Here is a 26,203-nt window from a genome sequence, read left to right as displayed (position 1 = left end):
GCGTCGTCGGCGGCGTCCACAAATATTCACTCTGTGGTTAAAGTTTTTGAATTTTAATAACTTTCTTAAACTATACTGGATTTCTACCAAACTTGGACAGAAGCTTGTTTATGATCATAAGATAGTATCCAGAAGTAAATTTTGTAAAAATAAAATTCCACTTTTTCCGTATTTTACTGATAAATGGACTTAGTTTTTTTCTGCGGGGAAACATAACATTCACTCTGTGGTTAAAGTTTTTAGAATTTTAATAACTTTCTTAAACCATCCTGGGTTTGTACCAAATTTGGACAGAAACCTGTTTATGATCATAAGATAGTATCCAGAAGTATATTTTGTAAAAATAAAATTCCATTTTTTCCGTATTTTACTTATAAATGGACTTAGTTTTTTTTCTGCGGGGAAACATAACATTCACTCTGTGGTTAAAGTTTTTAGAATTTTAATAACTTTTTTAAACTATCCTGGGTTTGTACCAAACTTGGACAGAAGCTTGTTTATGATCATAAGATAGTATCCAGAAGTAAATTTTGTAAAAAAATAAATCCATTTTTTCCATATTTTACTTTTAAATGGACTTAGTTTTTCTGCAGTGAAACATTACATTCACTCTGTGGTTAAAGTTTTTATACGACCGCAAATTTTGAAAAAAATTTCGTCGTATATTGCTATCACGTTGGCGTCGTCGTCGTCGTCGTCGTCGTCGTCGTCGTCGTCCGAATACTTTTAGTTTTCGCACTCTAACTTTAGTAAAAGTGAATAGAAATCTATGAAATTTTAAAACAAGGTTTATGACCATAAAAGGAAGGCTGGTATTGATTTAGGGAGTTTTGGTCCCAACATTTTAGGAATTAGGGGCCAAAAAGGGCCCAAATAAGCATTTTCTTGGTTTTCGCACTATAACTTTAGTTTAAGTTAATAGAAATCTATGAAATTTTGACACAAGGTTTATAACCACAAAATAAAGGTTGGGATTGATTTTGGGAGTTTTATTTTCAACAGTTTAGGAATTAATGGCCAAAAAAGGGCCTAAATAAGCATTAATATTCGTTTTTGCACAATAACTTTAGTTAAAGTAAATAGAAATCAATGAAATTTAAACACAATGTTTATGACCACAAAAGGAAGGTTGGTATTGATTTTGGGAGTTTCGGTCCCAACAGTTTAGGAATTAGGGGCCAAAAAGGGACCCAAATAAGCATTTTTTCTGTGTTTTCGCACCATAGCGTTAGTATAAGTAAATAGAAATCTATGAAATTTAAACACAAGGTTTATGACTATAAAAGGAAGGTTGGTATTGATTTTGGAAGTTTTGGTCCCAACAGTAAAGGAAAAAGGGCCCAAAAGGGTCCAAAATTAAACTTTGTTTTATTTCATCAAAATTGAATAATTGGGGTTCTTTAATATGCCGAATCTAACTGTGTATGTAGCTTCTTAATTTTTGGTCCCGTTTTCAAATTGGTCTACATTAAGGTCCAAAGGGTCCAAAATTAAACTTAGTTTGATTTTAACAAAAATTGAAACCTTGGGGTTCTTTGATATGCTGAATCTAAAAATGTACTTAGATTTTTGATTTTTGGCCCAGTTTTCAAGTTGGCCCAAATCTGGGTCCAAAATTAAACATTGTTTGATTTCATCAAAAATTGAATAATTGGGGTTCTTTGATATGCCAAATCTAACTGTGTATGTAGATTCTTAATTTTTGGTCCAGTTTTAAAATTGGTCTAAATTAAAGTGCAAAGGGTCTAAAATTAAACTAAGTTTGATTTTAACAAAAAATAAATTCTTGGGCCTCTTTGATATGCTGAATCTAAACATGTACTTAGATTTTTGATTATGGGCCCAGTTTTCAAGTTGGTCCAAATCAGGATCTAAAATTATTATATTAAGTATTGTGCAATAGCAAGTCTTTTCAATTGCACAGTATTGTGCAATGGCAAGAAATATCTAATTTCACAATATTGTGAAATAGCAAATTTTTTTTTTAATTAAGAGTTATCTTTCTTTGTCCAGTATAGTAAGCAAGAAATATCTGCAAGATTTTTTTTTAATTGGAGTTATCTTTCTTTGTCCAGAATCAACTTAAATCTTTGTTATATACAATATACAATGTATATTCACTTTTTACTACCAACTGATAAATTTAAATAATCTTTACCATTCAGTGATAACAAGCAGTTTTTTTACATCATGTATTTAAATGAGTAGTAATTGTTGCAAACTCCAGAATAGAATATTTTAATTGAAATTAGTTTTGGAATAAGGGAAAGGGGGATGTGAATAAAAAATTGGGTTCAATTTTTCTCATTTGAAATTTCATAAATAAAAAGAAAATTTCTTCAAACATTTTTTTGAGAGGATTAATATTCAACAGCATAGTGAATTGCTCTAAGAGAAAACAAAAATTTTAAGTTCATTTGAATACATTCATTCTGTGTCAGAAACCTATGCTGTGTCAACTATTTAATCACAATCCAAATTTAGAGCGGAATCCAGCTTGAATGTTGTATCCATACTTGCCCCAACCGTTCAGAGTTCAACCTCTGCGGTCGTATAAAGCTACGCCCTGCGGAGCATCTGGTTAGAATTTAATTAACTTTCTTAAAATATCCTGGGTTTGTACCAAACTTTGATAGAAGCTTATTTATGATCATAAGATAGTATCCAGAAGTAAATTTTGTAAAAAGATAACTCCATTTTTTCTACATTTTACTTTTAAATGGACTTAGATTTTCTTCCAGTTAACATTACATACAGTCTACAGTTTTAAGTTTTCAAAACATTTAATAGATTCATTAACTATCCTAGATTTTTACCAAATTTGGACAGAAGCTTCTTACAATCATAAGATAGTATCAAGAGGAATATTTTTATAGATTTTTTTCCTCATTTTTGTTGAGCCTGGGATTTACAGCAAAAGTAGGCGAGACACTGGGTTCCGCGGAACCCTTGCAAATTTTTGTTATAACATGTGATATTCAACTTATTAAACAGGAGAGTTCATTTTGGTTTGTTTTTGTCAGCAGTAAACAAAAGATTTCAGAATTTAGAAATATTCTAAAAAAAGAAACGAATGTTGTGTTTGTCGACAGGTATGTATTACAATAAATAATAGACAGTATAATTTATTCAAAAACCGATTGTTAAAATTACACATCGATATAGTCCAAGGTTGGCAAAACAGCGGTCAATATGATTGACCATGCCGGCGGTAAATACCGGGAAATACCGGGAAATACTGGCAAATACTGGTCAATACTGGCAAATACTGGTCAATACTGGCAAATACTGGTCAATCGAAATTTTGATAGGACATTACTATAGAAACTAGTCCCTACCCCAGGTTAATTACTTGGTAAATGGATAGATATAGTAACAAGGCAAAAAGTCACTTATTTACTTTTAAAATTGTACAAGGACAAAATGTCACAATAAATTAGTTCAATAACAGGGTTTAATGAAGATTTATCAAATATTAATTTAATCATACAACAGATATAGTCATGCATTAACACCATGAAGTCAGTCACTTAAAAGAGAGTATATAACCTCTGGTTTCCTTTTATTTTGAAAGATGCAATGTTTAAAACAATCTTCAGAAAACACTTTTATTACCTTTTTCCTGTTATGTCAACATTTATTATGGGACATTTGTTATAATAATTAAACTTTTGACACCTGTTAGCCATATTCATGATATTATACATGTTATAGGTAATGCTCTGATAATCTATATTGCTAGTCACTTGTAATTATATATATTTACCGGCAAAATTCTATTTTTTTTAAGAAAAAAATAACTTGATTAGTACATGTTTAAATAACTGATATAGAAATTTTATATGCATACCAAAATTGTGCAATATCATTAGCCCTAAGAACTAAAGTAGTAATTCATTATGTTTTAATAGTTTATAATAATATATCATTCATTTTTAGCAACTGCATCATGCCAAAGGAATAACATTTTCAACCATAAACCAATTGTTTACTAGTATTGAAAGATAAGTCAGTCAAAAGAAGCATGGAAATTTCAACTGACCAGTATTTGCCAGTATTGACCACTTGGGGAGTATTGTCCAGGGCGGTAAATACCACTGGTAAATACCGGGGGTGGTAAATACCGCCCAACCTTGCGATATACCGGTATACTTGACAGGCGTGTCATGAAGTCGTGTGTATATCATTTTATTGGACCAGAGTTTCATTTTACATTTATATCCTCAATGGGTAGTCACATTTTCTGTAACAGGTTAAGATGTATGTAAACAGGATTGCTATTCCTAGTCGGTGAATATTTTATTTCAAATGCGTATTGAATATCCCTTTTTCAAATCATATCAACCGATCCATTTTACCGTGATTTTATGAGAAAAATTGAACTGGACACTTTGTCAGAATGGGTCTAAACAATCAGGTCTCTGAAAAAACGTATTATTCATTGATATACAGTGTGAATGATAGACTAAGTCCGTTTTCAGAGACAAAGATGATGTGAAATGTCTATCATCTCTTCACGATAAGTATGTCGTTGTTCCTGCCGAAAAGCTTCAAATAAATTAATTTACCATACTATACCGTCATTTCAATTTGTATGGAAAATGTGATATTGACTCAAAGCAAAAAGGGAGATGTACCTCCTCTAGGGCGTAGTTATCGTGATGTCTTTTGAAAATTAAACAAATAACTAAGTAAGTCTTGATTTATTAAAGCCCATAATGTTTTAACCAGTCTGTTCGTCAGTCCATAGTTTGTAATCGCAGCTTCTCTGACGACACCACATGACAAAACTTCATGAAATGTTGCAGATGATTATGACATACTATGTAGATGTGCATATTGAGACATGAAAGTATGATTAAATTTTAAGCATATGATTGTGGCCTTAATATATTACTGAAACAGCTTGTCATCGCAACTACTTTCAAATCAGACTACAGAATTTCATGAAACTTTGTTAATAACAAGATCATTCAGCTTTGTATGATCGTATCAGTCGGATCTCTAAATTTATAAGGATCGGTTGTACTGTTTGAATAATTGTTTTTATTGTTTTGATCCAATTATTGTCTGAGCAATATTTAGAATGCTTTGCTGACAAACGTTTCAACATTTGCATGGTTTAAATTATAATCCTGGTAACTGTGATAACTATTAATACCAATTCAATTACAATCAATTCCCGAAGACATGTTCATCGTTTCTAAGTCGTTATACATGTAAAAGTATGTTAAGTTGAGTAAGTTAGGAGTCTTGTTTAGAAGAAATGGGCTTAACGCAAATCATTAAACAAATCATAACAAATTGAACTATGATTGTGCATGGTGCATAAGGGTGCCTCGTGTGGAGCAGATCTGCTTACCCTTACAGAGCACCTGAAATCACACCAAGTGTTTAGTAGGGTATGTGTTGCTTAGTCTTTAGTTTTCTATATTGTATTTTGTGTACTACTGTTTGTCTATTGGTCTCTGTTTTTTAGCTATGGCGTTGTCTTTTTATTTTCGACATATGAGTTTGAATGTCCCTCTGGTATCTTTCGCCTCTTTTTTGCCGTTGTATTTTAGGTTAAATAATGAGTTTACTTCTGCGTCTTGTGGTATATAGTTGTCGCATTGACAATGCATTCATAAACCATTGTATTATTTTATAAGAAAAAGCAGTTATAAACATCATATAAAACCAATTCATTACAAAACGTATACATATCTCATATCTGAACATTGTTGATATAATGGAATATATCATATGAGGCACTAAGATACAAATGTAATGATAAAAAAGTAACATTTAACATAAGGAAATATAATATATATATTTTAAAACATTTATAGTGAACAGTTGGATTTCATAGAAGACAATAAAAGCAAAACATGGGATGTAAGTACCTTGTATATATGTAGATGTTCAGTTTTATATACTGTTAAATAACAACTATTTACTTAAAACAAAAACAAAGATATTCCAAGAAATCATAACATTCTGTTGGTCAACAAATTTTATAGACAGGAAAGGGTTTTCAAAAACATTGACAAATGTTGCAAAAGCTAGTTAATCGATAAATTGATAAGAAGTGTTGACATCGTTTGTTTATATTTAAGACAGTTCACAATGTATAATATGGAGGTCACGAAATATGGCATTATCAGCAATTGGATAGGATTAGTAAAGACTGATCTTAAAACCCCCGGATTTATGTGGGTTACATATTGCTTAGTTTTTAATTTACTTACTGGAGATTGACTTTTTCGTAAAAAATTTTTGTATTCAATCTTTCTGTAAGCCCCAGTATTGCCATCTCTTGACGCCCATGGTCTGTCATCGTCCGTAGTCCGATGACATTAATTTTCTGAAACTTATAGGCCAGTCGAGACCATATTTGGCCACATGCGCATCATATGGGGAATTTAGTCTAAAAGAGATTATTGATGATCCGAAAAAGACGTAAAAAAAGAACAAAGACATGTTTTTGGTATTGTCTTGAAACCAGCTAAAGACAGAGAAAATCCACAATGGAAAGAATGTTTCACAATAACAATTTTATTAAGTCAACTTTGCTTTTTAAATGTCAACAGATTGACAAGCACTAAACAATTTCTTTTCAGAATACAACATTTTACGTCGGAAGGCATTTTCCGCCTGAAGAACATGATGGACCTTTCTGTGATGGGACCCGAAACATTGAAAGGTATTACTTTCAGTATTATCATATTTACTAACTAACCGAAGATGTAAAAACTAGTGATTGTAGTGTTTGGGCAAACAATATGAATTAGTGTCACGTGTACGATATCGATGTCTTTATTATAAATCTCGTTCTGTGTTACGCTTATTATATTTATGAGTTCATCGTTACCATTTGCACTCAGTACAATGATTATCTTTTCAACAGAGGCTACCATTTTGTATAGTCGTTGTTAATCACACAATTGCTAACCGGCAGTTTTTAGCAAAGCAGTATAGGAAGTTTCTCAAAATGTTCATTAACTGACATTGAATAATTGAATAATACTATGAACAAGTTCTAGAATTCCGCAATTTGCTTGTCAATTTCTGTTGCTGAGAAGATTCTATAACCGGATGTAACACAGTATAATATGTAGTAGCTTTTGATATTACTTGATACAGCATAATCTGTATAGTTATATTTAAAGTTGAGTAGTGTTAATATTCGAAGTACGAAGTGGAATTTGTTTTTCTATTATTAATTTCTCATACCACGAAAAAGACTTTCGGGGCATCTCGAGGTAGAAAACTTTTTCAAGTTATTTTTTTTAGATACACAGTCCCCTGTGTTTGATCAGCCATTTAACCAACAAAACCAACCAAACAAACAACCAATCATCAAAAAATCAACAAATCAACACATCAAACAATCAATTATGTTTTTCCCTCATGTGTGGAATAGGGGGTTTTTGCTCTCAATTCCCATTTCAGGTGTTCCTAGAGTTCTGGTCTTATGTGTTTCTTTTTCTATTTAACCAACCAACTAACCACTTAACCAACCCAAAAAAATAATTAATAAATCATATGTCGACCCAATATGTCAAGTAAGGGATGTCGGCTATCAAGTCCTTTTTCGGATGTTCCTACTTTTCTGTGAAAAGACGTTTAATTTTATTGTAAGATTTCATCTCCCCAAAACAAAATTCTTATTATTTTATTTCCTTTGTAACCAAAAAAGATAGCGACACTCTAAATACTTTAAAGAGTATTCATAACGTCAATGGACAACTCTGATTGCTATATTATCTCAAAAAGAAAACCAATTATCGGTTATAACTTTTGACCAATTAACTAACACAATTGAATCCAATATTTATTTATAACATGTATCTACATCATTTTTCAGTCAGATTAAATCAGGATGTGAAACAACGGATTCCTTAGATGACAATGCAGAGGATATGGATATGATGTGGGTGAAGAAAGGTATGAGTCATAGAAGTGCATCGACTTGTGAGACTTTGCAGGTAATTTTTCTTGTGTTGAATTTTTATGTAGGCTGACCTTTTAATAAAGTGGTTCTCTGTTTCAAGCACACAATTTTTTTCCGCCCGCCGTACATCCACAAATGAATAACCGATTTGTCATTCGGAAATTTGTTCAAAAACGTTTTTTGCCTTAGCTGATACCATTATTTTATTTACAGATAACATATATGCTTCTTAAATCTATTTGTATAATATTACACAATGCGAGCTTATTAATTATAATTGACATAGTTTCCATGAATTTGTTTTCATTGTTAAACACATTAAAAGATATAGTGTATTTTCCAAAACACAATGTTTTGTTTTAATAAATTGATATTCGTAAACATAATAAAGGTGTTTTAAACATAATCTGCAAAAATGTACACAGGAAACCTTTTCAACCAGTTCATCTTATCAGTTACAGAGTTAATTTAATGCCTTGTTCAGAATATGATTTTGTTAATCTTTTTCGTTGAATTTTACAAACTATTCGCTTTTTAATTATTTTGCTTAATAAACATTTATTAATCTGCAAATATTGGTTAAAAAGGATAACACTTTTTTTTTATTTCCAGGTTCCGTTTGTGAAAATGCACATGAATGGTAGCTTAGGTAAAGGTGCTAGTGGGGAATGTAAACGGTTAACGGACGAATACTCGAGGGAAGCCGCCGTAAAAAGAGTAAGAGTCTTAATCTGTGTTATTTCATTTTCATTTTCAAAATTTCAGTATATGTTGAAATGTGTTGATTATGGTTATCCAGTGCAGGGATACATTTCCAATTAAAACAGCATTGAAGTGTTGAAAATTTCTTAATTAGAGTTTCTTTTTTCGAAGAACTAAAGATACCACAACGATTTTGCTCTAAAAGATATTGTATTATAGAGTAACCGAATGTTGTTGAATATTATAATGAACTTCGCTAAATACTTACCTAGTGCAGTCTTAGCAAATAATGTGCGACCCAAGCTCCTGTATACGGTACTACCTGCAACTTCTTCTTGTAAATGGTGACCATAAAAATAATCCACCATAGTAGACCTACATTGGTAGACCTACATGTCAATCATTTTACCACCTCGGTAAATAGAAATCCTGAATTAACTTTTCTGAGAGAATTAAATAGGATAAGGAAAGAGTATTAAATACATTGTAAAGGTAAATAAGAAGCTGCAGTTTGAGTGCTGAATGACACTACTCTCCATCACAGTCACAATGTATAAAAAGTTTTTAAAAATGAATAGGTCTAAGTACGGCCTTCAACACGGAGACAGTGGCTCACACCGAACATTAAGCTATAAAAAGCTTCAAAATATCTATTTAAAAATAACAGGAAAACCAATGATAAAAAAATATATAAATAGAAGCGAGAAACACCTATGACCCACACAACATTCGTTTTCATATTCCATCAATTGTTCCCTTGGTTTGAATATTTAAAAAAAAAGTTTAACTTGTATACAAACACATATATTATTGAGCAAATTAAGTTTGAATGATTCTCATTTTCTTATGTTAATGAATGCAAATGCAATGTTAACACCTGCACCGTCTCTAATTTTTATACGCCCGTCAAAATTTTGACGGGACGTATTATAGTATACAAATGTTCGGTGTCCGTCCGTCTGTCTGTCCATCTGTCTGTCCGGCGTAAACATGTCGCACCGTTACTTGAGAACGACTTATCTAAATTTCATGAAACTTCATATAGTTGGTTTTTTTATGATGGTCGAATGATCTGTATACTTTTTAGTGAAAAGATTTAAACCCTTTGAGTTACGTCACTTTGTAACTAAAACAGGGGTGGGTTTTTTTTCACATGTCGCATCGTATCTCAAAAACGATTCTTCATTATTGCTTAAAACTTTACACACTTCTTAATTATATTAATCTTAATATCTGTATACTTTTTGGTGATGATTCAAAATTTCATTTTTGAGTTATTGAGTGTTTTGTAAAAAAAGAGGAAGGGTTTTTTACATGTCATGCCGTATCTCAAAAATGATTTATGATTATTGCTTAAATCTTTACACACTTCTTTGTTATATTAATCTAAAGATCTGTATACTTTTTGGTGATGATTCAAAATTTTATTTTTGAGTTATTGAGTATTTTGTAAAAAAGGGGAGGGGTTTTTACATGTCGCGCCGTATCTCCAAAACAATTTATGATTATTGCTTGAAACTGTACATATCCCAAAAACAAATTATGATTATTGCTTGAAACTGTACACACTTCTTTGTTATATTAATCTAAAGATCTGTATACTTTTTGGTTTGATTCAAAATTTTATTTTAGAGATATTTGTAAAAAAAAAACAGGGTGGTGAAGGGGGGGCTGGGTGTTCACATGTCCCGTTGTGTCTCAAAAACAATAAATTGTCATTGTTTAAAACTATTTATGATTATTGCATAAAACTTCCACACAAGATTTCGGGCATATCATGCGCTCATGGCGCAGCTGTTCATTAAGGATCCAATACTGTCAGCTTTTTTGTTTTGTATCTAAAAGATAAATGAGTGTTTGCCCATCCTCACATTAATTTTCTATTATCAAAACTTGTCATTGTTAGACATTTGCTAAAGGGACATATGCCATCAAATTCATGGTAACCGATTTGACTCGAATTCTCATATTTGATAAATAACATATTCAAAGGTATATCCAATTATTAAAGTCTCAAATAAACAATGCACAAATCATGGGCTGTCCCTTTTATAATTGCTTTTAGGACTTTATTTAAATCAGTGCAGGAAATTGACTCCTTATCTATGAACATTTCAAAATATTCATAAAAGTAAAATTTAAATAGGTTTCTGTATGGTACAAATAATTTGCACACAAAATTGAGAATGGACATGGGGAATGTGTCAAAGATACAACAACCCGACTGAAAAGCAGAAAGCAGCCCAAGGCAACACATCGGTCTTGAAGACAGCAAGAAAATACCACACCCAGAAGCGGCACCTAAAAAAATGTGTACTAGATCAGTGAAAATGGACGTCATACTAAACTCCAAAGCATATAAATGAACTAAAATTATAAAACTTACAAAGGCCAAAGACTCCTGACTTGGGACCGATGCAAACATGCGCACCTGTCAGGAGTAGTCTTTGATAGTCTTGTATGTTTTCATTTTAGTTCATAATAGGATTAGGAGTTAAGTATGACGTCTATTATCACTAAACTAGAACACATTTTTATTTACGGGCCCGCTGATGACCACCACTTGGTTCGGTTTGTTTTTCTCATTGCGTTGAAGACTCATTGGTGGCCTTTGGCTGTTTTCAGCTCTTCGTGTTCATTGTAAATTAACCAGATTCCCAGTTTAGCAAACTACAGTTTATCAGCTTTTGTTAATTTTCATATATGTTTCAGTGATTAAATGTGTGTTTATTTTTGTCCGTTTTATTATTTTCCTAATTCGAAATGTATTCAATTTGTAAATGCAAAATTATTTTAAATTTATTTCATTTTTATATATTTCGAAATACAATTCATTTTGTTCATGTTTTCCGTCAGTCATTGTTTGAAACCTAGATATGTTTTTTTCTCAATCGATTTATGAATTTTGAACAGCGGTATACTACTGTTGCCTTTACTTATAACTTTTTTGATCTGAGCGTCACTGATGAGTCTTATGTAGACGAAACGCGCGTCTGGCGTGTAAAATTATAATCCTGGTACTTTTGATAACTATTATAACCATGTGTTTTACATTCATTTTAGATTGAGAAAAAGGATGGACCAAAAGCCTTAAGACAACTGAAATCGATGGTAAAGCTGATGGGAAATGGCTTACCACTAATTTTTACAATTAAAGAACGTGACCAGTATTACGAAATATTCATGGAATTGATATTTCCCTGTAAGTGCAGAAAATAAAACCAATCGATAAGCTCCAATAATTTAATTTTAGATGTAACGCATCTTCTGATTGGCTAACGTTATTTTGTTATCAGCCCATATACATCATTTAGTCATGTAACTGTGACATCATCAACGTTTTTCGTGGTTTTCTCCGGTTTAAAATGGAATTTAGAATTAAATTATAAGAAATGACTGTAATATTTTTTTCTGTCTACCGTCTTTTGGTATGTATAACGCGCACATTTATACCCTAGGTCATGTTTCTTGTAAGAGGGGTGCGTGTTATACATGAATACAAAGAATTCGTTAGTCTTTTTTCAGGTCCAAACTCCGACAAAGAAATTTCCAAGTGAAGTGAAGAGTACGACTATTTTTGCTTAAAACCTCGATTGTTTTTATGTTTTACATTTTATAATTGTAATATGTATCGTATTGTTCTTGATTTGTCATGTTTTATTCAAATAAAATACATTTTATATCTTTGTTGTTACGTTTATTGTGTAAATTTGTCCATCTGTTTTGCAATCCGGAAATTTGCCAAGTCTTAATAAAGACACAATTAAGCTTTTGCTGTCCATTAAATTAGCCGAGTGTTCCTTGTTGTCATAACTTACTGTTTTTGTATGTGTTCATCATAGAGAGTTGAAGAAAAGTGTATGAAAATTGAATAAACCACGCTCGTTTTGAAAAGAAAACCGCCATTTTTTCTAATGTATTGATCAGGTGATCGCAAGTCATGTGGGTCAGTCATGTGACTTAATATTGTAGAGTGATGATTTACTCTATGAAAAATTTATTAGGAGAAATAATTTACGTTTTTACTTTGTAACTTTGAAACAACTGTTTAAACCCATTCAAGAAATTATGATTGAAAACATGATAATCCCATAATTGTAACCTGAACGAATTTAATTAGGAACAGGGTCAACCTGTCACTGATTTGTTTTGACATCGATTAGACCCGTTGATTGAGGTGTGATAATCCGAATTAACAACTAGAATCATCAAACAAAAAATAAAAATAATGAGATTTTAATAATTTATTACAGCACTAATGACATTAATAATAATTATTAGACTGATTCGTTAGTATTTTAATGTTTGAATCAGAACAATAATTTGGACATTTAATCTTGTCCTTGATACTCAAACCATCTGGATTAAAATATTTATCTCAATCTAATGAAATTCTTATTTATTTGTTAGAATACTTTCAATTTCATTTTAATTACGTATTCCGTACGGAATTCTCCGACATTGGTGTCCATTTAAAAAACTTCCTGTTTGCCGATTTTGGAGCTGTAACTTTTTCTGAAAATGTCGAGGAGTATTATATGACAATAAACTTTTTTCTCTCTCGTTTCTTGGACCAAAAAAGTGGTTCGCACTATACACACCAAAAGACGGTATTCGAAATAACATAGAAAATGTGGTGCACACTGTTAAATAATCTGCTACGCGCGTTATTTAGTGTGCACCAAATTTTTTATGTTATTTCTTCATAGACAGAAAAAATATTACAGTCATTCCTTAAAATAAAAAAGTAACAATTTTAATTTAATTCATCGACAACTCTCAGAATTCATAACATATACATTGGAGTATTTTTATGACAGGATACAATTGAGTGTGTTAAGATAAATTGTTGTGCATGATATACTATTAAACTTGATACATTTCATTGTTCAATATATTAAAACTACCTTTAATTTAAAACGTGTATTTTAATGCTTTATATCTCTCTTGTTGTTTTGTAAATTAATATAGTAGAATTGAGAACTTTTGCATTTAAATTGTAGTAAGCTAGTATGTATCAATCTTTATCTTATTTAAGGGGAATACAGAACACCTAAAGGAGTTAACTCTTAAACATCAGCTTAGTGTCTTAATCACATACTTTTTGTTTGGAGAATGATCAAAATTAGTGTTTGTCAAACTGTAATATAGCCAACCAAATTATTCCCGTAAATTGAGCTATTCAATTTTCTAAAAATTTTCATATTTTTGTAAACAGGTCAAAAAAAATCTTTTGTCAAAACTTTATGAAAATTAAACGAGCCAAATCTATTTTAGTCAAAGTGTTGGGTACACCCTTAAGTTAAACACTTAATTTTGTTGTTACAGGTATATCAATGACTGTCTTAACAAAGCGTTTGGTGAATGTAATACACAGTATTGAAGATCGCGGGAGACGATTTCTCCATTATTTGTTTCATCAATTATTGGGCGAAATATCAAAATTTCATGAGCAAGAAGTCTCCCATGGAGATTTAGGAGGTAGGTATTTGATACGAATTTCTGTAATATTTAAGTTTTAAAATCGAATTGGGATTAAAAATACCAATGTCAGTTAACTACGTTATTTAGCGTACATCATATCCATAGACTATGTAGTCGTTGGCCGTCTGGTTTTGAATTTTAAATTGGAATCTATTGATTCCATGTCAAGGGCACTGTGTTTTTAACATATGAAATAAGAAGATGTTGTGTGATTGCAAACGAAACAACTTTTTATCGGAAATCAAATGAAACAGAAGTTAACAGCTATATGTCATCGTGTGACCCTCAACAATGAACAAAACCCATACTGCATAGTCAGCTATAAAGGTTTCCGAAATAATGACAAGTGTTAAACAATTCAAACGAGAAAACTAACGGCCATATATCTGTACAAAACAATGACCTAAAATTAAATATGATATACAACAAACATCGACAAACACTGAATAACATGCTCTTGAATTGGGTAAGGTGCGGGGTTAAACTAGTTTGATGGCACATAATCATCACCCTTACTGGGACATTGTTGTAACATTTCAACATTATAACAAACTGTAAATATAAGTTGAAAAGAGCTTAACTTATGAGATCGATACAAATCAGAAAAAAAACATCTAAGAAAAGCACAGACCTAACGTGACATGGTATTCATACACCCCCACAACAAAAAAGCCACTTTGAGTAAACAACTAAGGCCGTGTTCACATTGACCTAAACTCGGTGTTTAGTTAGTGTAACTCACACATAAAATAAACATAATTACGTTCCCATTGATAAAACTCAATGTTTACATGTAGTGCAAAATCATGTTTTGTCTGCATGCAGTCGATAGTCGATGTAGGCCTTGTGTAGGTTAAGTGTACACAAAACTAGGCATTTAGAACTTTAATTTTCCCATGTATATTTGAAAAAGAAGCGATTTTTTTTTTTATAAATTGATACTTCTAACACTTATTAATAAAGTTCTTTACAAAAATATTTGTCTAAACTTGATATATTTATTTGTTATAAAAGACAAACTTTTCATAGCCTTATTGACCACTTATCAAGACTCATCCATCATCACTGCCGAACACATAACTAATTTGAAAAGGTCTTTCCGAATCGACTGGACGTACACTGACAAAAATATTTGCCACTGGTATTTACTCAAACAACGATTCACTCATAAATGCATTACTGAAAAAGGGTGAGGTTTATTGTTTGTTTGTGTAGTATCTCAGATCCGTTAAAATTCAATTAGAAATAATAAAAAAAAAAACATTACCCCCTCCCTTTGCCAAATACTCCTTGGAGAAAAAATACCATTTGAAACAAACAGAAACGATAGAAATGTATAGTGATCCTTAACATCGCAATTCTTTTTCTTCGTTTGGTCTGTAAGCAAGCTGATGCAGCCTTCGTTTTAAATGCGTAATCGGTACATCTCTAACTAAGGCAAATCATTCAAAATGACTTTATTAAAGGAGCAACCACTTTGCTTAAAAAAAGGGGGGGAGGGTTCTGAGTCAGGATTTTTTCTCGCGCAAATTTATATTTAGTATTTTTTTCAATGGTACCAATTCAATATTTAAACACTATAATATATGGGGAAACTTTGGATTCAAAATAATTGTTCATTCTAATTATCTGTATGACCTGATTTTTTTTTTAAATGAAAAAAAAATTGTGGAAAATCCATCCCCCCTTTTTTTAAAGTCAATGGTCGTTCCCTTACTGCTAGAAAAGTTGTTTGAAAATATGAATTCGGTTCTACGTAATCAACATTTAAATGACATATAGTTTACAAGTGTGAACAAATCCAATCTAATTGAAATTAAATCTCTCACTCGCTATTTTTTTTATTCTTGGTCGCTGCACTGTTTTGATTGGACAATCGATTTTGAGCTCTGACGCCCTGTCAAATGGGATGTTGTTAGATCTCCCACGCAGCGACCAAGAATAAAAAAAATAGCGAGTGAGAGATTTAATTTCAATTAGATTGGAACAAATCTTATGTACAGGTAGCTAAACAAAGTGTATAGATGTGAAACTAGTGTGCATTACATTAAACCAAATGTAAACATGTTTACTGTACACGGCGTTTGGTGTGAACACGGCCTAATACAAATTCCAGTATCTAAGACTAAAATGTCAATCATATAATCTAACATTTAATTGAACAAATGTAAAGATGTCATTCACAGTCAGAGAAAACATGACCTTGTGTAATGTCAAGACACCGGTATCGACGGATTGTAGAACATAATAATGCATGTGCATATGTTAGTAAAACAATTTAAATTGATTTCATTTACTGATAACAAAATCAATATTTTTACTAAAAAATACTTATTCAAAGATCTAATTACAGTGTTGAATTAGGTTTTTTTTCAGTGTTATATTATTTTATTTGAATTTTACATTTGTTAGAGATACATAAAGTAACGGTACCTTTTACCGGCCTCTTTAACATTAGTATATAGCATATCAGTTGTAAGGTTAGTACTAGTAAGTGCACAATAGATATGATTTTATTTTAGCAACCAGTTTTTTTATGTTTTCGTATTTGCCTTCTTTATTTATCCATATTGCATGATATTGAAGAAATTCTTTTTAAAACATTTCGAACACATTAATTTGATTTTTTTTTGTCACGGATATATAATATCCTTTGTTTACAGCAAAAAGTATAATTGGTAATTAAGCATTAATACTGTAATAATTGTATCGTTTATTTGGTATCCATACAAAAGTGATCTTGTTGATATTATATGATGTCCTATTTAAAGTTTATCAATTAATAGTTTTATTTGAGCCCAAAACGATTTCAGAAATTGCATGTCAAAAAATAATGTTCATAATCTTCGACGAAATTACAAATATTGCAAAGCGGAGTTTAAATTATTTTCCAAGAGAAAAGTTATTGATTGGTTGGTAAAATGTAATGCAGATATATCCATCTTAACATTTTGAATTTATTATCTTGTATATAGGAAAAGATATAGTTCATCATTTGTTGTCTTTTGCTTGTGTTGTTTTTTAAAATAAACATTTTTTCCCATTGTGTTGTATTAAAAACCTTTCAAAATAAATGCATTCATATGGTTGATAGGTTTACCTGGTTTATATCTAAATTTCCGGGCTCTGTAAACAGCATCCCTGTCAAAATTAGGAGGTATTATCCCATACAGTAAAACTTTAAAACAAATCTTTGTATCTATTGAAGCATTTGGTAAAGGTTTTAAGTAATTTGTGGTAACGAAATTCCTGACTTAATTAATTACCAGTTATAAATAAATCATAAAGATTAAGTTCATTGAATGAAAACCTCAACATACCAACACAGTGGTAGAGAGTTCGAACCCTGAGATTGGCACTGATCTTAATTGATAAGGGTAAATGTTGCTGCCGAAGTAGCATATGCTTCCTCCACATATAAAATTGGTTTCATTCATAAATCTGATAAATTTAAAGGATTTAAAGAGAAGAAGTGAAAATACAAATGCCTTTTTCATTTCAACTCGATGAGATGACTTGATTTGATATATCTCAATTGCAATATTATCGAATAGTTTTGGATTGCAGTGTCAAACAACGAATCAAAAATTCTCCTCGAGAAAAAGGAAAAACATTTGCTAGTGGTACGATTGATTGATCCTTCTGATATCAACGACAGGATAGAAATAGATCTTCATGACATATCAATTCATATACGTAAGGTGAGTGTCTTATTTCAGTTTAAGAAATTTGAAACTTGGATCTAATTTACGAAGCCTTTACCATGTTTAACAAGCACAGGAATTTAATCTTAAAATGTTCAATGCAATATTAACCTTAATATGCCATCAAGTCTGAATTGTTTTTAATTTGAAATGTAAATAAATATATATACGAAATACGTTATAAACCCAGGGGAGTTTCTGTTTTGTTTTCGATTTACATAATAGCAGTTCTGATACGTAGTAAGAAACGATGACTTATAAGTTAACGATTTTCGACAATAACCACATTTAAATGATCGAAGAAGATTGCAGCAGTTACGTAACACAACTGACAAAATAAACAACTGCTGTCAAGCTTTTAAGTGCAATTATTATGAGGTCCAACCAGCATGGTGTGCATAGTTCTTCCTGGCCATTTCCTCTTTTTACTACGACACATTTGAGGTTAAATTAACGTCCAATCTTTTTTAAATATGCATGATCGCGTTTCCCGTGTCAATGATTAGAAGAAGATAGCATGTCATATTATTTCGAATTACAAGCTTTTATACAATTCTTGAAATATGTAATAAGATAATATGATAATAAATGAATTGGTTTTTAACATCTTACACTTCGCAGCGGAATTATATATTACGGCGGATAGGAAACAGGGTTCAACAGAACCCTTCAAGAATGTTAATTCGTTTCTACATGTTCTACTACATCAGCTTCAAAATAAATCAATTACTCGGAAACAGAATTGCCAAGCAGTTGATAGTAATTAATTCATACATTGCAGTTGAAATAAGACATTTGTTTGATTTTCAGACTCTTGTTGAATATATGTTTATATATATTACAGATAAGTGAAATCTACAATGATATAAAGGATGACATCTTTGATGAATTTAGAAATGGGAAAATAATATTGACAAAGCAGGAAGCTGAAGTCTTGCGACAACAATTTTCGAACTTCGGAGAAATGTTTGGTAATATTGTGATTCAAATATATATAATCGATGTTATGTAATGAAAAAAGGTGTATACAACTGTGGTATTATGATAAATTAACAGACTGGCATTTTTAATTAAACTTTGTAATTATTTCTGGCAAGCTTGGCTGGTTAGTAATATGATCTCTTATTTGTATACTAGAACAGATAATGTCCTTACCTTTTTCATGTTATTACAAAACTTTAAAGTTAAAATGAAACGAAACTAAAAATACATGAACAATAAAATTCAAACCATAAGGGTTTCACTCAGACAAAGTTGGTATAAAATGCCTTATATTACAGTTGAGGAAGTTTCTTATCGAGTGGTACTGGTAGGATACTAGTATGCCCTTCTAGAATGCCTATTCCTAACTTTTTATGTGTTTTTTTCCTAGATTTTTGTATTTTTACTATTTGTGCATAAGACGATCTCATTAATATACACTGGTTTTAAAAGCCTTATTATATTACACTTTGAAACAAAATATTTACAAAATATTTACAATGTTTTGTTGCTTATAAAAAAATCTAATTTATCCAACAGTAAATGTAGATGTTTATATTTTATTTTGCTATAACTTCCAAGTAATCCAATAAGTCAATTAAACTTTTCATTTCTTGTCATTTCAGTTGATAAATAATTTGATGTATTTCTTCCTTCCGCGTTTGTTTCGTTTTTTCACGTCAAATTTTCTCTCAATGTTTTGATAGCATTATGGGATAAAATGGAGGATTTTTTTAAATGTGGGTCTATATTAACATATTTTCATAGTATAACTTAGCCACTCAATTACACAAAATATCATCTCGAAGGATCATATGACCAACTTATAAAAACTATTCTTATTTGCCACTTTCGAGCATTAAACTGTGTGTCTTGTATCTGATTTGTGCTGGAGAACTTCTAAAAATGAAGTAGGGACATATTTCTAATACGTTAAATTAAGGCAGAAGTAGTTTACCAAGAAACGCACCACTACAAATAAACATTTTTTGAGAAAGAAAAAAAATTAATTGTGACCGTTCAAAGAAAATTGAAATGAGTAAAACGTTTGACACATATTACTAAAATCATAATACCCAAATTTTGTTAATTTAAAGCAGTCCAAAACCTGTTTTTACACCCATTAACCCTCCGACATTGACATTGACATTTAGACTAAAGTTGTTGAATTCTCCATTGGAGCAACTGAAATGAACATTACAGTGAATTCTGAAATAATGTTAATTCTGAAAGAAGTTACGATGATCTGAATTGTAAATCGATAAATGTCGTCTACGGATTAGGGTGCAACCTTTGCGGATTGGTATACGTCGGTGAAACGAAAGGAAGGCAAAACAAACGTATGTGCGGTCATAGATCAGACATTAACCTCAATGCTAACGACATTCTATACCAGCATTTCAATCAGCCCGATCATTCCATTGTTTCTATGACAGTTCGCATTATCGAAAAGATATACCATAGCTCTAACAATCCTAATCTCTCAACGACTCTCCGTAGACAAAAAGAAGACTACTGGATTAGACAATTTGGAACTGCAACACCGTATGGCTGCAATGACAAAATTGATGGTATAGGTATTATATCTAGTCCTTCATGTAACTCGGTGAATGTGATGAATATTTTCAACTTGACTCCTCGACGTAGACGCAGTCATGGTCATCGTCATTATACATCACCATCTCTGCATGATGTCTCTATTAATGACTTGCTGCCATTCATACAAAAACCGTTAGGTATTCAGCACATTCGCACGAAACTTTATTCATTACCCCTTTCAAAACTTCATTCTCTGTTCAATTTATGTTTGGAATCCACTGTTACAAACCCTCATTCAAACCAATACAAACTTCAAGCTATAATTTCGGATATTGCAAGTCACAGACTTTTCAAGCCAGTTCGCATTGGAAAAGATGAAAAAGAGAAAAGATCTTTTCTAAATCTTTCCTTTGCCAACAAAGGTCTCGATGACGTCAACCTAGGCAATATCCTTCATCATAAATTAGTTCAAACAGAAGAGGAAGATTACTTTCATTTCTTTATAACATGTTCTTTTTTAAAAGACTTTTGGGATAAAGTGGAACATCTTCTTGCAAAACTCAATTTTAAAAATAAGATATCAGTTAAACAATTAGTATTTGGATACAAAATATCAGATAAAGGTTATTATGGTTTCAACTATTTTTTGACAGTTTTAGGTTTTTGCATTTTCAAGTCATACTATGTTTCAGAGCAAAAATTGAAATATATAGATGTGTATGAATTGTTTATAAAGGAATTAAGAAGGGTTATGAAGGAAAGCAAAATAATTTCTCAAAATGTATTTTTCATAAATTTGAAGAAATTGATTTAATAGAATAAGTTGAAAATATTGTAATAGTTTATGTAATATTGTTTATTATATTCTGAGTATGTTCCTGGCAACTCAGAAGTTTTTTCACAGGAATACTCCACTGGCGCTTGGACAGTGAAGTATAATTGTAACAAGATATCTTTAGAATAAAGACTATATTTGTTGTTAAAAAAAAAAAATTAGTTCAATCGAAAATGCCTCCTTATTTCAAAGACCAGTCTCTACCAATAATTTCTTATACCTATACAAAACCTGTTGCAACTAAAATTTTCAATTACAAACGAGTTTTGCAGGATCTCGATATTGACGACTTCAAGTCTAAACCTCCTGATTGCACATGTGCTAGTTCCCAATTCACATATAATCCTGATGGCCACGTTATTACCGGTGACCTTAACATTGTTAATAACACTTCTCTACGAAATGTGTTATCGAAAGGTCCGAAATATCGTGAGCCTAAATCCATCAATTGGAAATACAACTTTAAAATTTTGATGGAATCAGTCGAGGATTATGCCAGGCAATGGGCTAAGCGCGAGAAGGAAGACGTAGACACTCTATCCGAATGGATTAAGGCAGTGAGGTCGTTAATACAAATCAGAATTAAGAAACTGAATGGGTTCATCAATGCACATGCTACGTCAATCTTCAAAGACCCAAATGTTGCTAAACACCTATCCGACCTCCATGATAAATATTTGGTTGTCCCCGCAGACAAAGCCCCAAATAACAGCGTTTTTATCTGTAAAAGTCATTACATTAATTGCTTGATAAACGAATTAGGTATAGACAATTCACTTGGAAACTCAACATATACCCTCACGACACTTACCAAAGAGGAAATCCTGGATAATCATAGGTCTGTTCTTTGTTCCTTTGGTATTTCAACCAAAGATGAAGAACTGGATCTTCCATCACTGTATTAGATACCTAAACTACATAAGTGTCCTTACAAACAACGGTATATTGCTGGGTCTTCTAAGTGCTCCACGAAACCCCTTTCTAAATTATTAACATCTATTTTATCAGCAATCAAAGACGGGCTAAACTGCCTATTCTCGAGGTGACGTGAATCAGAAGTGGATACTTAAAAATTCCAAAGATCTTTTAGAGTACATACAATCTAACTCTCTTTCATCTTGTAACGGTATTAAAACATTTGACTTTTCTACTCTTTAAACAAGTATTCCACATTCCAAACTAAAAGACAAATTAAAAGAGTCTTTACTTTGCTTCATAAAAAAGAATGGCCAACGTAGATACAAGTATCTTGTCTTAGAGAGGGATAAATCATACTTTGTAAAGAATCACTCTGATTCAAACAAAAAATTCTCTGAAACCGATATTATCAAGATGCTTGATTTCTTGATTGACAACATATTTGTTACGTTCGGAGGATGTGTTTTTCAACAGACTGTCGGCATCCCAATGGGAAAAAACTGTGCCCTCTACTTGCTGACTTGTTTCTTAATTATTATGAGGCTGACTTCATGCAGGAACTTCTTAGGAAGAAAGATAAGAAGTTAGCAATATCCTTTAACTCTACTTTCCGCTATATAGATTACGTTCTTTCACTAAACAATTCAAAATTTGGTGGCTATGTGGAACGCATCTATCCCATCGAATTGGAGATAAAGGATACTACATATACAGTTAAGTCGGCTTGCATCTAGAAATTGACAATGAGGGTCGGTTGAAGACAAACCTTTACGACAAAAGAGATGATTTCGGCTTTCTAATTGTGAACTTTCCATTTCTAAGTAGCAACATTCCAGCAGCACCTGCATATGGGGTATATATCTCCCAATTGATACGATATTCCCGTGCTTGCATTTCCTATGATGATTTTCTTAGAGGGTTACTGCTCACAAGGAAGCTATTAAACCAAGAGTTCCAAATGGTGAAGTTGAAATCATCCCTTCGTAAATTTTACGGACGCCACCACGAGTTGGTTGACCGTTATGGAATAACCGTTTCACAAATGATATCGGATATGTTCCTTACGTCGTAACTACAATCCCCTTACCTTTCATGAATTTGACCTACCGAATTAGACTATTTATCGGATTTGTAATCACATAAGCAACACGACGGGTGCCGCATGTGGAGCAGGATATGCTTACCCTTCCGGAGCACCTGAGATCACCCCTAGTTTTTAGTTGGATTCGTGTTGTTTATTATTTAGTTTTCTATGTTGTGTCATGTGTACTATTCTTTTTCTGTTTGTCTTTTTCATTTTTAGTCATGGCGTTGTCAGTTTGATTTAGATTTATGAGTTTGACTGTTCCTTTGGTATCTTTCGTCCCTCTTTTATGCTTACAAACATTCTATATTTTCACAAATGTGTAGCAAAAAATACAAGAATTTGTGAAAGAGGGACGAAAGATACCAGAGGGACATTCAAACTCATAGATGAAACTACATACATAGTTTTAAAAGATCGTGAAACTACATACATGATGGTTTATTTGTGTTTTTATGTATATAAGTTTGTTTTAGCTCAGGATCCGACATACAGAAAACTAATATGTAATGTCCTTTTTGACGAATCCAAGATTGAAAAAGTACAGCCTCTCAGATATATTAGAGAGATGCAGGTAATATATATATTTAACACTGTTGGGTTGTTATTTGGACGAAATATATATACAGAATGTGTTTTCAGCCTTGTATCACCATCACTGGTGATCAGATGGATAAAATCTGTCGTAGAGTTGTCACTGATTCAGACGTACTTATATATATAATTATTTCTGTGGCTGCATCCTACATTAATTTGTAAGATCCTTTACGATAGATAATTCAGCTGATCTGTAAAAACTCCATCTGTATGCCTTAGGAAGCAACCATTTGATTTTCATTGGGGTGGGGGGGCTATATAGTTTGACTGTATAGTGTATGGAAACAAACACCGGAAAAATGGTTGTTGCGTGCTTAAATTTTTATTTGTGTCTAGAAAAATACACCATATTTCTTCTTTTCCATTCTTAGCCTCAGAATATGTTCATATAAGAAGGAGACAAACAGAAAGTGTTAAGTGTCTGTGTTTCATTTAAAAAAAGAGCCATTATTCATCATTTAATTGAAATTATCTTATATCAGCAAAATCAGAGTGAATTTTCCATCTCAAAGATGTACAAAAGTTATTAATATGAAACACTTTACAAATTATGCTCGGGAAATTAAAACAATGCATCCATTTCTTCTCGTTTTAGGAAGGAATCTCAAAGAAAGTGGACTAGGAAGATGATGATTGATTTATAATAAATCATTTATAGACAATTTGAAAGTTTTCTTCAATTCCATGTATTCCACACATTAAGTTGTATTGAAACTATTTATAACTATAATCACCATGCATTAGTTCTATGTACTACTTTATTTTATTCGCCTGAATGTTTAATTTGACAAGGATTTGACGATGACAAAGATTCTGTACATTTTCATATGTTTAATGATGTTTTTCTTTTTTTTATGTGAAACTATAGAAATATATTATATATAAGAATAATAAGGATACTAATGTTTATAATATAAAGGTCACAGACAGGTCACAGACTGTTCACAGGTATTAAATTGAGGTCAAATTTGTTAAATCAAAATACATGACAAAAGCTTATAAGAAACAAACAAAAATCATGTTTTACTTACCATTCTTTAGTTTTAACAAACGCTTCCAAAGAATCGTATAAATCCAAAGGTATGAATGATCAAAAATTAACAGAAACAGTAACCACGATGTATCTCATTCATAATTTGATATGTTTCAAAATTATATTAAAAAAAAGGATCTGACAATGCTTCATTATACTTTTTTATAATAAATCCCTCCGATCAAATTCCAGTCTAAAATAATGGGAAAAGATTATATAAGAACAGAAAATGTAACGGAAGTGTGTCAAATCCTTGTTAACAAAGCGTTGAAATAAGCTCTGTTTTTCAGACATACTGTAACATTATGATATACTGGTCATATATTCTTTAATTTATTTTCTTCAACTAGGTAGTTACACCTAGATGAACTATAACAATGTGTACAATTACTTTCCCTTCAGGAAGAACCATTTTTTAATTATTCTACACCATCTTCAATTAAATAGTAGACATTTAGCATATCATCTTCAAAAAGAACATACATGGTAAACAAACAGATGCTATGAAATTAAACGGAAGCGCATTAGAGCCACACATTATTTTTTTTATTTTATCTTCCTTTCTTTGCACTATAACGCAAACTTTTATTACGCAAACCTTAGCGAAATAACTCAAACATTTGCGATATAAAGCAACCATTTGTATAACGCAAACTTTTTCGAAATATCGCAAACATTTACAAAATAACGCAAAACCTTTACATATAACGCAAACATTTGCGAAATAACGCAATCATTTGCGAAATGTAGCAAAAATTTTCATTTGAATTATTCGTTTGCGTTTTTGTATATATGGCATAATGTTATTAAATTCCAGTTGTGTTTTATTTAAGAGAAGAACCATAAATACAAGGCTAAATCATTATTGTCGAGCCTGCAACTTTTGTTGCAGAAAGCTCGACATAGGGAAAGTGATCCGGCGGCTACGGCGGCGGCGGTGTTAGCTAACTTCTTAAAAGGTTTATATTTTAGAAGGTGAAAGACCTGGATGCTTCATACTTTGTATATAGATGCCTCATGTTACGAAGTTTCCGTCAGTCACATGTCCAATGTTCATGACCTCATTTTCATGGTTCAGTAACCACTTGAAAAAAAAGTTCAGAATTTTTGTAATGTTGAATTCTTTCTTATTATAAGTAATAGGATAACTATATTTGGTATGTGAGTACCTTGCAAGGTCCTCATGCCCGTCAGACAGTTTTCACTTGACCTCGACCTCATTTCATGGATCAGTGAACTAGGTTAAGTTTTGGTGGTCAAGTCCATATCTAAGATACTATAAGCAATAGGGTTAGTATATTTGGTGTATGGAAGGACTGTAAGGTGTACATGTTCAACTGGCAGGTGTCTTCTGACCTTGACCTCATTTTCATGGTTCAGTGGTTATAGT

General features: G+C 31.7%; 1 protein-coding gene across 5 annotated transcripts in view; it reads left to right on the top strand.

The window, feature by feature from the left end:
* LOC134691119 (uncharacterized) overlaps positions 1-24,553 on the top strand; it is a 29,547-nt gene extending 4,994 nt beyond the window's left edge. For 2 of the 5 annotated variants that reach the window (XM_063551385.1, XM_063551384.1), the window contains exons 3-13: positions 2,995-3,092; positions 5,832-5,877; positions 6,603-6,685; positions 7,850-7,970; positions 8,549-8,653; positions 11,702-11,840; positions 13,967-14,119; positions 17,690-17,823; positions 18,671-18,797; positions 23,660-23,757; positions 24,376-24,553. In XM_063551385.1, the coding sequence (XP_063407455.1) occupies positions 2,995-3,092; positions 5,832-5,877; positions 6,603-6,685; positions 7,850-7,970; positions 8,549-8,653; positions 11,702-11,840; positions 13,967-14,119; positions 17,690-17,823; positions 18,671-18,797; positions 23,660-23,757; positions 24,376-24,402 (1,131 nt within the window). In that variant the 3' untranslated portion in view covers positions 24,403-24,553. Of the gene's footprint in view, positions 1-2,994; positions 3,093-5,831; positions 5,878-6,602; positions 6,686-7,849; positions 7,971-8,548; positions 8,654-11,701; positions 11,841-13,966; positions 14,120-17,689; positions 17,824-18,670; positions 18,798-23,649; positions 23,758-24,375 lie in introns of all 5 variants that reach the window. The other 3 variants (XR_010102096.1, XR_010102095.1, XM_063551386.1) reach the window with 3 other exon arrangements.
* Positions 24,554-26,203: the final 1,650 nt, after the last annotated feature.

This window comes from Mytilus trossulus, chromosome 11, assembly GCF_036588685.1.
Source record: "Mytilus trossulus isolate FHL-02 chromosome 11, PNRI_Mtr1.1.1.hap1, whole genome shotgun sequence".
NCBI lineage: Eukaryota > Metazoa > Mollusca > Bivalvia > Mytilida > Mytilidae > Mytilus > Mytilus trossulus.
This window is presented reverse-complemented; position numbering and strand designations above follow the sequence as displayed.